Here is a 13,788-nt window from a genome sequence, read left to right on the forward strand (position 1 = left end):
TTTAGCAGCTATTAGCTGTCTCTGCAAATTACCAGGCTATTCATTGAACCTCTACAGCCTTTTACCCAATAATGCAACATTAACCCCCTTTATTTTCCTAATCCCCCACTTCATCCACCTTTTTTGTTCTATGCACTTCCTTCTGGCCCACCAAATGTCATTTAGCTTCATCTTCCCCCCTTCCACAAAAGAATCCCTCATTTTCTTTTCCAACACAGCAGTTAAACTTGCTAGAATTGGAATTTGGAAAAGGAGGCAAATAATACATTGGCAAGGAAGCTAGAACACTCTTGATTAGTGTGACTTTCCACCTTTTGATAGATTTTTTAGTTTTCCAGGAGGCAAGTTTCTATCCACTGTCTCCACAATTGGCTCCCATATGGTTTTGGACTTGCAATTATCCCCCAAAGGGATTCTCAAAGTTGGTAATTTGCCAACTTTATACCCCCACTCTTCTAAATCTACCATCTCCCCAACTTCCATTAACTCACTTTAATGATGTTAATATTTAAACCCGCTACTACCTCATACCATCTCAAAACAGCTTTGATATTCCATAGCTGATCTTGGGATGCATTAAAAAGTATTGTCTGTAAATTGCAAAATTGGCACCTCCAACTCCCCCCACCCCCACCCCCACCTTGAAACCTTCAGGTAGACTCCTGCACACGCCCTTTTCTAGGAATGACAATGGGGTGGGGACCATACTCCCCATCCCTGATCCCCTATGGAAACAGGTTCTCCATTGGGGACCCAAATCCCTGAATCTTTTTTTTTTTAATTAAAAGCTTGCTTTGGGAATAAGGTTTACTTAATAGAAAGAAAAAATCATTAATCTAAATTGGTTTAATAATTAACTAACATCATTAATCACCAAGATAACATAGAAATTGAAATTTGGCATTACACACACACACCCCAGGGGGGATGAGGAAAATTGCCATCTCTACCCTTTTCATCATTTTTCTAAGGGCCTCATCTACACATATGAAATAGCAGAGGGGGCAACGGATCACCCTGCTTGACACCCCTTGAACTCCAGAAATTTCCATAAGAACTTCTATTCACTAGATTAGAAAATGAAGGGGTTGTGAGATACACACTTTTATCCAGTTTTTACACCTTTTCCCAAAGTTCTTTCATGGCACCTTTTCTTTTGGGGATTAAAGAATAGAAGAGTAATTTAGAAATCTCTCCAAAGCACTTTTTGCATGGAATTCCTCTATGATTTCTTCTTCTTCTTTTTTATTTTATTATTATTATTATTTTTTTTTTTGAGAAAGGTAAAGCATAAAGTATGGACTAAAAAGAAAGTATACATGTATGGTCCTCTGTACAAAGAGTTTCTGTACAATGGCATTTCTTTAAAGACCCCCAAAAAAATCTATATTCAAAAAAGAGGAAGAAAAACCACGACTGACTGCTAGAGGCACCACAGCTAAGCAATCTCTTGGACATCCCTTGCACCTGCCACCCAGCTAGCAGGGTCTTCACTGAAGCAGGAAAGCAACCATAAACTGGAACGGCTTTTCTAAAATGGTTTTGGACTTAATGATTCATAGATTACATTTGCTTATTACAGAAAGCATATTCAAGGTCTGGCAGATTGGCTCCTTTCCTGACAAGCATTTCCTTGGTTAAGAACCTTTCCCGTGTCATCACCCACACAAGAAATTTAAATTTTGATGGTGCTGCAGTTCCCTAAATGACTTTAAAAGTCTGTTTTGCTCTCCTTTCACAATCCCCCAACACTTCTTATAAAATGTCACTATGAAACCATCAGGGTCTGGTGTGTTGTTCCCCCTCTAGGTCCTTTTGCCTCCTATACCTCTTCTTCAGTATAAGGTCTTTCCACTTCTCTGGTCCCCTGTCCTGCTTCTCCATAATGCCTGCAATACAAACCATCCAAAAGAGGTTTATGAACCCATACCTTCTTGTACAACTGCTCATAGTACTCAGCTGTGATTCTTTTTTATCTGACTTTCCTCCTTTATTATCTCTCCATTAAACTCAATCTTCTTCTTATCTGACTTACTGCTATCATTTTATGGTTTTGAATTTTATCACTCTTGTGTCCTTTTTCTGGAGAGAAGGTAAGTGATATGCATTGTATTTGTTAGTGTCGACTAAATAAGGGTAGAATGGTCATTTGCATGTAAATTAGAAAGACTAATACACCCTGGTTGAATGATGAGAACAGTTTTTTTCTCCAGTTCGAACCAGGTTTTCTCCCCTCATTCTTCCTCTTTCTTTCCTCTCTTCTCTTCTTCTTTTTCTTTTTCTTCCTTGATTAATCTGAAGGCTACAGGTTTACAGATCTGAAATTTATCATGGTATCAGAGCTATATTAGATTGGTTCGAATCTGTACAGTCTCTGCGCGCCCTAGTTGAGGTTTTTGCAGATTTCTCTTAGGGTTTTTGGAGTTTGTCAAAAAGGCTGAAAAGGAGTGGTCGTTTTCTCCTTATAGAGGTTTTAATGCCTCTAGCTGAGTGTGGTGTGGTCGTTTCAGGTGGCTGGTAGGGCACCCTCTGATGGACCGACGAGGGTTGCTACAGTAAAATCGTGATTTGTGTTCAGGCATGTGGTTCAGACAGGTGGTCGAAGGTATGTGGAGTGCTGTGTGATGTTCTTGTGTGTGATGGTCTCTTGTGAGGTGCCGAAAGAGGAGACTGTTTAACTACCATCGCTGAAATCTGTGACAGTGGATGTTTCAGCAATGGTCAGCCACAAGTGTTGTGGGATAATGGTGATTGCTCAACTATAGGAGTGTAGTGTGGTGGGTGTTGGTAAGTTGAGGTAACATATTAGTGTGAATAAAAAAAATTAATATATATTTTTTTTTCGGCAGCCATGGGAGACAGTACAAATCTGTTATGGTCCCTCCTGACTACTTGAATGTGCAAATGACCTCCATCAAACTGAATGGAGAAAATTACATCCCTTGGGCCAAATCTATTGAAGTGTTTCTCAGAGCTAAGAAGAAAGTGAAACATGTGAGAGAAGAAAAACCTCTAGTTGAATCCGAAGAATACAGTGATTAGGAATAAGAAGATGCACAGATTATGGCTTGGTTATGGAACAGCATGGAACCCAAGATTAGTGTGAATTTTATGTTCTTAGACACAGCAGAGGAGATTTGGGATCATGCAAAAAAACTTTACTCAGGGCAAGACAATACCACTAGGGTATACCAACTCTATCAAGAGTACTTTAATCTGTAGCAAGGTAATCAAAGTCTCGAGGAGTACTATGCTAGTCTAAGGAGTCTTAGGAATGAACTGAATGTGTATCACCCTCTTACATCAGATGTCAAAGTTCAGCAACAACAGAGAGAACAACTTGATGTTACTAGATATTTGGTGGGATTGAAATCTGAATATGAACCGGTGAGAGCCCAAATTCTGGGTGGGTCTTCCCTCCCTTCTCATGAAGAGGTGTTTGCCTGTCTCCGGAGGACTTCCATTGGACATCCGAAAAACCCTACCATATCGGACAGGCTTGCTTTTGTAGTGACAAGGGGGGGAGGTCGTGGTGGTAGAGGTGTTGCTCATTAGAGTCAGCCATGCTGTGGTAGTAGAGGTGGACACATGAACAGTCGTGGTGGTGGGTGTGTTGGAGGACGAGATTCAGGGGGAGCTCGTGGTAGAGGACGTAATAATGGTTTGAGGATATGTACGCATTGTGGTATGGATGGACACTGTTAATTTTTGCTGTGAACTACCATATCTCGACATTGTTTTGTGTGTCTCGATGTAACCTTCTTTGAGTTGGTTCCTTTCTTTTATGGGTCGGATGTCTCTTGTCCTTCCAATCTCCTTCTGCTTCCAGCTCCTATTCCAGACCCCACTCCTCTTGTTCCAGCTGCGACCATCTATACATCAAGTGTATACGCATTGACATGCACCGGCTTCCTCCTGCACGACCACCTATCCATCAAGTGTATACGCATCGACATGCACCGGCCCCTCCAGCTTTGTCTCCAGTGCCACTTCCTCTTGCACGACCACCTATCCATCAAGTGTATATGCATCGACATGCACCGGCCCCTCCAGCTTCTTCACCGCTGACGGATCTAGCAGTAGTTTCCGTAGCACCCTCACACCCAGTGTCTGACCTTGACCTTCCCATTGCCCTACGGAAAGGTAAACGCAGTTGTACTCTTCATCCTATCTCCAATTATGTTTTTGTTTCTCACCTCTCTCCTTCCCATCAATAGTTCATTTCGTTGTTATTTTCTAGCTTTGTTCCTAAGGTTGTCCAGGAAGCCCTTATCTCTCCAGGGTGGCTTCAGGCAATGGAAGATGAACTCTCTGCTCTGGCTCATAATCATACATGGGATCTCACCACTCTTCCCCTTGGTAAGCATGCTGTAGGATGTAAGTGGGTTTACACAATCAAGTATTTTCCTGATGGTAGTGTTGAGAGATTGAAAGCTCGGTTGGTTGCCAAGGGTTATTCACAGTTATATGGTATTGACTACACAGAGACCTTCTCTCCTGTTGCCAAGATTGGTTCTGTTCATGTTTTGATCTCCCTTGCTACTATGTATGATTGGCCGTTGTTTCAGCTTGATATAAAAAATGCTTTCTTGCATGGTGATCTTCTTGAGGAGGTATATATGGAGCAACCACCCGGGTTTGTTGCTCAGGGGGAGGATGGTAAAGTGTGTAAGCTCAAGAAAGCTATTTATGGACTTAAACAATCTCCTCGTGAATGGTTTGAAAGGTTCAGTGAAGTAGTGAAAAAGTTTGGCATGAAGTAGTGTCAAGTCAACCATTCTGTATTTAGTTATGATTCTGATGCTGGAAAGATTTTGTTGGTGGTATATGTGGATGATATTGTTATTACTGGTAGTGACAGGTTCGGGATTGATAGGTTGTAGATCTTTTTGCATGATCACCTTCAGACAAAGGATCTTGGCAAACTAAAATATTTCTTAGGGATAGAGTTTGCAAGGTCCAAACATGGTATTAATTTGTGCCAGAGGAAGTATGTCCTTGATCTATTGGAGGAGACAGGGTTGTTGGGTGCCAAACCAGCTGAAACACTTATGGAATTGAATGTTAAGTTGAGTAGTGATACGGGTGATGAGTTTGAAGATCCAGGAAGGTATAGAAGGTTAGTGGGTAAGCTGAACTACCTAACTATTACTCGACCAAATATTTCATTTGCAGTTGGTGTGGTGAGTCAGTTTATGCAGAATCCTCAGATCCCTCATTGAGATGTAGTTCTAAGGATTATAAGGTACTTGAAAGGTGCTCCAGGTCGTGGCTTGCCATACAAGAGTGGAGGAAAACTTGAGATAGAAGGGTACACCGATGCTGATTGGGCTGGTTTTGTATCTGATAGGAGGTCGACTACGGGTTATTGTACCTTTCTTGGGGGTAACTTGGTGACATGGAAGAGTAAGAAACAAACAGTGGTGGCAAGAAGCACTGCAGAAGCTGAATACAGAGCCATGGCACATACAACCTGTGAACTAGTGTGGTTGAAGAACCTTTTACAGGAGATGGGGTACTCAATTGGTATACTGATGAAGCTTTATTGTGACAACCAAGCTGCTGTCCACATTTCCTCCAATCCAGTCTTTCATGAGAGAACAAAACATATAGAAGTTGATTGTCACTTTGTGAGAGAGAAGATTCTTAGTGGAGTAATAAGTACAGCTTATGTTAACACAGGAAGCCAATGGGCAGATTTATTCACCAAAGGGTTGAGCCAGGCAAGAGTGGATTACATATGTAACAAGTTGGGACTATATAATATATACTCTCCAGCTTGAGGGGGAGTGTTAGTGTCAACTAAATAAGGGTAGAATGGTCATTTGTATGTAAATTAGAAAGACTAATACACCCTGGTCGAATGAAGAGAACAGTTTTTTTCTCTTCAGTTTTGTTTCTACTATAGCTACAGTAGTCCGAACCAGTAAGGAGAAGAAGAAAGAGAAGGAGAAGAAGAAGAAGAAGAGAAGAAGAAGAAGATGAAAGAACTGTCGAACCTGATAGCTAAACCCTATCAGTCGACCTCTTAATAGTGATTAGGCTTCTAATTAAATGTACAAGGACTAAACTGCCCCTACTTAAGTATGGGACAGAGAACCTCTAATAAGACTGCCACATAAGCTCATAACTTAACCAAGGTGAGTTGACTAATCTACCCTTATTCGGCTAACTCTAACACTCCCCCTCAAGCTGGAGAATATATGTCATATAATCCCAGCTTGTTACATATATAGTTCACTCTCCCTGAGCTTAAGGCTTTTGTAAACAAATCTGCTCACTGATCACCTGAGCTTACATGTTCTGTGCTTATCTCTCCAGTCAGAACCTTCTCCCTCACAAAGTGGCAATCAATCTCTATGTGCTTTGTTCTCTCATGAAAAACAGGGTTGGATGAGATATGGAGCGCAGCTTGATTGTCACAGTACAACTTCATAGGTTTATCCATGTGGAACCCGATTTCTTGTAGGAGATTCCTCAACCACACTAATTCACATGTAGTGTGTGCCATGGCTCTGTACTCGGCTTCAGCACTGCTTCTAGCCACAACCGTCTGCTTTTTACTCTTCCATGTCACAAGATTTCCTCCAAGAAATGTGCAGTAACCTGTAGTAGATCTTCTATCAGACACAGAGCCCGCCCAATCTGCATCCGTGTACCCAACTACTTCAAGTTTTCCTCCTGGTTTATACAATAGCCCACGGCTTGGAGCTCCCTTCAAATATCTTACAATTCTAAGAACTGCATCCCAGTGAGATATACGAGGGTTCTGCATAAATTGGTTCACCACACTAACTGCAAAGGAAATGTCTGGTCTCATGATAGTCAAGTAGTTCAGCTTCCCCACTAGTCGTCTATACCTTCCAGGATCATCAAATATTTCCCCTGTATCACTGCTCAACTTAACATTTGGTTCCATAGGAGTCTCAGCCGGTTTTGCACCTAACAGTCATGTTTCGTCCAATAGATCGAGAACATATTTTCTTTGGCATAGGTTTACACCTTGTCTTGATCTAGCAACTTCTATACCCAAGAAATACTTCAATGTTCCAAGGTCTTTTGTTTGAAAATGATTTTGCAGAAAGACCTTGAGTTTGTCGATCCCCAATTTGTCACTGCCAGTTATGACAATATCATCCACATAGACCACTAATAAAATCTTTCCAGCTTCTGAGTCATAGCTGAACACTGAGTGATCAACCTGGCATTGCTTCATTCCAAAATTCTTCACCACTTCACTAAACTTCCCGAACCAAGCACGAGGCGATTGTTTCAACCCATAAATTGCCTTTTTCAGTCTGCACACCTTACCAGTCTCCCCCTGAGCAACAAACCCAGGTGGTTGCTCCATATATACCTCCTCCATAAGGTCACCATGAAGGAAGGCATTTTTTATGTCAAGTTGAAATAAGGGCCAATCATACATAACTGCCAGGGAAATTAACACACGGACAGAGCTAATCTTAGCCACTGGAGAGAAGGTCTCCATATAGTCCACTCCATACAACTGTGAATACCCTTTAGCAACAAGTCTAGCTTTCAGACGCTCCACACTACCATCTGGCAAGTATTTAACAGTATACACCCATTTACAACCCACAACATGCTTACTAGGAGGAAGAGTAGTGAGCTCCCACGTGTGAGTATGCTGAAGAGCAGAGAGTTCCTCCTCCATTGCCTGCCTCCACCCAGGTGAACTAAGAGCCTCTTGGACATTGTTAGGTATGGAAATAGATGACAATAGTGAAACAAACTGGCAATGTGAGGCGGAAAGGTGAGATACTGAAACAAAATTGGAAATGGGATGGAGAGTAGAACTACGTTTACCTTTCCGTAAGGCAATGGGTAGGTCAAGTCCTGAAGGTTCAGCAACAGGAGCAACGACAGGATCCGCGGACAAGGTAGAAGCTGGAGGAGGGGCCGGTGTCGTTCGACGTGTATACACTTGCCGAATTGGTGGTCGTTTAGTAGGGATCTGCATTGGATGAGGTGACGAGTCAACTCCAATAGGAACACCCGGAACGGGATCACTGACCGGAAGAGGAAGAGGAAGTAAAGGTGGAGACGAAGATGCTTCAGTTCCTGAGAAGAAGGGAACAGACTCAAAAAAGGTGACATCAGGACAGACATAGCACTTCCAAGTAATGGGATTGTAACACTTGTACCCTTTTTGAGTCCGAGAGTAGCCAAGAAAGACACACTTAATGGAGCGTGCATCCAACTTGTCTATTCCAGGACTCAGATTGTGAACAAAGAACACACAGCCAAAGATACGAGGTGTTAATGGAAAGGGAGACAAGGTGGGGAACAAGATAGAGAAGGGAGACCGACCATGAAGAATAAAGGAGGGCATCCGATTAATGAGGAAACACGCAGTAAGTACAGCATCACTCCAAAACCGCTTAGGAACACTCATATGATGAAGAATAGACCGAGCTGTTTCAAGGAGATGACGGTTCTTCCGTTTAGCCACCCCATTTTGTTGAGGAGTGGATGCACAAGAAGTTTGATGAATGATGTCATGTTCTAAATTCCGTTGAAAGGAAGTTAGAAAATATTCACGACCATTATCTGAATGAAGAACTTTGATTGGAACACCAAATTGTGTACATATTTCAGCATGGAATTTTTGAAAAATAGAAAATAATTCACTCCTTTCTTTCATTAAATAAATCCATGTCATTCTTGAACAATCATCAATAAAAGTGACAAAATACTTGTAACCATTATAGGACTCTATTTTGATCGGGCCCCAAACATCTGAATGAACCAAAGCAAAATGACTCAATATACGACTTTCAACTCTAGGACTGAAGGAAACACAACGATGTTTCCCAAACTGACACGACTCACACTGTAACACTGACAAATGACTCAAAGACGGAACTAGTATCTTGAGTGCCTTGAGAGAAGGATGTCCTAGTCGACAATGCCACTGTAGAGGAGTGAGTGAAGTCTGAAGTGCAACTGACGATCCACCACCGTCAAGGTAATACAATCCACCAGCTTCATGCCCCCCACCAATCTTCTTCCCCGTCTTGAGATCCTGAAAAACACAAGAGGAAGGGAAAAAAGTAACAGAGCAGTTAAGAGTCTTGGTTAATTTACTAACAGACATAAGATTGAATGGAAACTTAGAGACATATAGAACAGATGATAAAGAAAGAGAAGCCATGTCAACATTGCCAACACCACAGATGGGAGAGGAGGAACCATTGGCAAGGGTAACAGTTTGAGATGTGGAAGTTTCAGAGAGAGAAGAGAACACACCTAGAGTCCCGGTCATGTGATCAGAGGCTCCAGAGTCAATAATCCAAGGAGAGGTTTTAGATGACAGGCAAGCTATACTTGAGTGGGCAAGAGTAGCAGTAGTGTGCTGTGAAATGGACTGAAGGAACCGCTCATACTCATCATGCGGTACACTCACCATCTCCCTTCCAGAAACAGATGTAGATGTGGAAGGAGTTAGGTCTGCCTGTTGATTATCACTGACATCAACCCCACTAGCAACAGCATGATTGGCCCATTTAGAGGAAGAGCGGCCATGAAGATCATAACCGAAATTTACGGAATGTCCTTCCCTGCCACAGTGGGTACACTTCCTTGTAGAGCTGCCTTTTTCTTTGCCACGGCCTCCCCCTGAGTCACAACCACCACCACGGCCAAATATGGAACCACCACGACCTCCTCGGGAGGCATGTCCTCCCCCTTTCGTACCACGTCCACCTCCTCTGGCTGTCACAAAAGCTGATCTATCAGACTGTGTGGGATTCTCTGTCTGTCCCAAAGAAATCCTGCGAAGCCGAGCAAACACTTCCTCAAGTGTAGGAAGGGTAGAGCCCCCCAATATTTGGGCCCTAACTGGTTCATACTCTGATTTCAACCCCACTAAGAACCTTGTGTCATCTAGTTGTTCCCTCTGTTGTTGCTGAACCTTAACATCTGGAGTGAGAGGATGATAGACATTGAGTTCATTTATGAGGTTCTTCATACTGGCATAGTACTCTTCTAGGGTTTTATTTCCTTGTTGCAGACCAAAGTACTCTTGATAGAGCTGATATACCCTTGTAGTATTATCTTGCCCAGAATACAGCTTCTTGGCATGTTCCCATATGTCCTTAGCTATATCTAAGAACATGAAGTTGGCACTTATTTTGGGTTCCATACTGTTCCATAGCCATGTCATGATTTGAGCATCCTTCTGTTCCCAATCATCAAACCCTGGAGAGTCAGCCGGTGGTTTATCTTCTTTCACATGCTTCACTTTTCTCTTTGTCTTGAGAAAAACTTCCACCGACTTGGCCCATGGAACATAGTTCTCACCATTCAGTTTAATTGAGGTCATCTGTACACCTAGATAGTCAGAGGAAACCACCACACTAGGTTTCTGATCATTACAGCCATCTCCCATTGCTGCCATGATACTCTTTCAATGCTGCCTCTAATCTGAATTCCCAATCACCAACTAAGTGCTTCTGTCAAGAGTTTGATGTTCCAGAACCTACAGCAGTCCCTTCGTTTGAGAGCTTCAGCCAACCATTCACTGCTGAAGTTGTTTTCTTAGGAAAGGAGGTTCTGTGCACCAGAAAAAAGAAGAGCTGTGATGTTTCAGGCCTGGGACGAACCGCTTTTCTCTATTGACAGCCCAGAGAAGAAAAGGAGAGAACTGAAGCATGAACTGAAACAGGTCACGAACTGAAGTTGTCACGCTCTGATACCATGTTGCAACTGTAGCTACAGTAGTCCGAACCAGTAAGGAGAAGAAGAAAGAGAAGGAGAAGAAGAGAAGAAGAGAAGAAGAGAAGAAGAAGAAGATGAAAGAACTGTCGAACCTGATAGCTAAACCCTATCAGTCGACCTCTTAATAGTGATTAGGCTTCTAATTAAATGTACAAGGACTAAACTGCCCCTACTTAAGTATGGGACAGAGAACCTCTAATAAGACTGCCACATAAGCTCATAACTTAACCAAGGTGAGTTGACTAATCTACCCTTATTCGGCTAACTCTAACAAGTTCGAACCAGGTTTTCTCCCCTCATTCTTCCTCTTTCTTTCCTCTCTTTTTTCTTCTTTTTCTTTTTCTTTTTCTTCCTTGATTAATCTGAAGGCTACAGGTTTAAAGAACATTGTGCATGAAGAGGTTTAAATTGATGTATAGGGTATTAACAGACCACCATCCTTCCAAAAAGTCTACTCAAATAAAGATCTTGTCACCATACAAATTACCCTCCCCATCTGCCATTTTTTTTGAGAAAAGATAACTTTCATTCAAGAAAAAAGGGAAGTACATGAAAAGATGTACACCAAAAAATAAAAGACAAAAATGGCCAGACAAGCCTACACCAGCAGGGATTTGTCACTATACAAATAGGCCAAGTATGCACCAGATTTAGCTAGGCCATCTGCTAATACATTTAGTTCCCTAGTAATCCAGCATAAGTTAAAATCCATTTTCAGAATGTCTCAAACCTCGGTCAGCTGGTGTGGCAATTTACAAGGACCCTCTCCTTTTTTCTTAGCCACTTGATGGTATTTGTTGTGTCACCTTTGATAGTTAATTTCCCGATGCTCAGATATCTTTCTATGTGGATTCCAGCGAGGGTGCTATAATATTTGCCTTGGTAGAGTCTACAATACTGTTGGACCACTAAAAACCCAATGAATGTTACCATCCTTTCTAATAACCCGATTTGCCCCTCCAATTCCAACTGCACCTGGGCTTCCTGCTAAAGGCCATGGGGTTTCTGAGTTTTTATGGCTTAGATCTCTCCTTGATGAGATGGGTGTTGTGTGTGACAAGCCACTAATGTTATATTGTGATAACCAGGCTGCTATTAACATTGCTCACAACCTAGTTCAGAATGATAGAACTAAGCACATTGAAGTAGACAAACACTTTATACGGGAAAGAGTGTCTTCAAGAGAGGTATGCCTTCCTTTCATTGCATCAGAGGAGCAACTAAAAGATTTTCTGACTAAAGGAGTTCCAAAAGCAAAGCTTCAACATTATGTAAGAAAGCTAGGCATGATTGACATCTATGCTCAGTTTAAGGGGGAGTGTAGTGATGATGGGCTGAATGGGCCTTAATTTCTTTATTCTACTTAAGTTATGTTATGTTTGTGTTCTCTTTTTTATTATTTCTTTAGTGCAGGCTGCCCCATAAAGGGCATTCTAGGGAATTGTGTTCAGCTTAGAACTAAAAGAGTAAAAGATCTAATTGGGGGCTAGAGAGAGGATCGAACTCTTCTCTTCTTTCTTCCCTTCTTTTCTTCTCTCATCTCCTTCCACGTACTTCTGTAGAAACTTTGTTCTTTTCTTTCCTTTTCTTTTCTTTTCTATATTTTTGAACTATTGCAGGTGTGTTTTACAACTGATACATCCCATTTTGTAAACAAGGTTAACCCTAACTATTTTTTTTTTTTGATAAATGAGACTAGTTTTATTAATTCAAAAAATAGTAGTACATTCAACCTAGGAAGAGGCATGAGGTGTTACCTCCCCCTAGGACTGAGTCATAAACACTAAACAAACACAAGCCTGAAATTAGTTAACCCTAACTAATTTCCAAACCATTCTTTCCTAGAAAAGACAAGAAATACCTTTGTGTTCACGTTTTTTTATTATCATATTACCTTTTTCCTTCTTTTTATTTAATTTTCCAGAGAGGTGTGCCCTGTTTGTCAGGAATTGGATATTCCAAGGTTTGCACCTAAAAGATATCCAAATACTAACATGCAAAGAAGAGCCATCTTGAAAATGCCACCCTTGTTATAGTTACCACAAATATATCTTACCACATTCCTCCAAAGAGCTAGATCTTTCTTTCTACACCATACTTGGCTTGCAGTATGGCTATATTCATCATTATAAATTTCTACAGCCAAGGTGTATTTATTTATTTGTTTTTTTACATTCATTGCATGTTTCAATGTTTTCCTAAGTTGTTATGAATATAAAATTGGGAAATAACTTGCCATGCATACTATAATATTTTTAATATTTGTTTCAAAATGAATATGAATTATCTATTCTTATTGATTAATTTCAAGCTTGAAACTCTCTTTTTCTATCAGGGTTGATTCAGATTGAATCCTCGCAAACAACTACGCTTGTGATTTTGCTTTTGTGCTTGTACAGGATTCAGATTCTTCCATTAGGAAGAGGTCTCTTGAGCTCATATTTCTTCTAGCGAATGACAGCAATTTTAAGCCCTTGATAAAAGAGCTCATTGATTATCTGGAACTAAGTGATCACGAATTCAAGGGCATACTTACTGCCAAAATTTGTTCCATTGTTGAAAAGTAAGTTGAAAATCTGTAGTTATATATTTTCCAACTTATTTTTGATTAGAAACTATTTAAGAATTTTATTAATTTGTAAAGAAGAATGTTTGTGTGCCTAGCATCCTGAAGAACAGCATTTAGGCTAGCCCAAGTGCATCTTTTTTTTTTCTTCCTTCTTTTCTTTATTTTTTTCTTTGCAATCAATCATCAATTGTTAAATTTCCCAAAACATCTGATTTCTTTGCACTCCATATCTAGCTAGTATGTCAGCCATGCTTTTTTCTGATTTATGCAGTCATCCAGATGTCATTCTCAATTGTCTAGCTAGATGCTTCACTTCCTGTAATGTGTCTGTTCTCCCATGTCCGTAAGCTGTCATTCTGTATTCAACCTACCATCACTCTAGAGTCTCCTTCTACCTCAAAATTGCTGAGATAAATTGCTCTTCTCAACCTCAAGCCTTGTAGTAAGGCTAATAGCTCTGCTATTGTAATGCCGCTATC

General features: G+C 41.0%; 1 protein-coding gene across 8 annotated transcripts in view; it reads left to right on the plus strand.

The window, feature by feature from the left end:
- The window catches only part of LOC104602733 (AP-1 complex subunit gamma-2-like), a 177,320-nt gene that overhangs the window by 67,645 nt on the left and 95,887 nt on the right, over nt 1–13,788 (plus strand). For all 8 annotated transcript variants that reach the window (XR_016083803.1, XM_088900252.1, XM_088900254.1 and 5 more), the window contains one exon: nt 13,140–13,303. Coding sequence is in view for 7 of the 8 variants with exons in the window: in XM_088900252.1 (XP_088756378.1) it covers nt 13,140–13,303 (164 nt within the window). In the remaining variant the exon portion in view is untranslated. The remainder of the gene's footprint in view (nt 1–13,139; nt 13,304–13,788) is intronic.

This window comes from Nelumbo nucifera, chromosome 3, assembly GCF_055504915.1.
Source record: "Nelumbo nucifera cultivar China Antique chromosome 3, China Antique-T2T, whole genome shotgun sequence".
Classification (NCBI taxonomy): domain Eukaryota; kingdom Viridiplantae; phylum Streptophyta; class Magnoliopsida; order Proteales; family Nelumbonaceae; genus Nelumbo; species Nelumbo nucifera.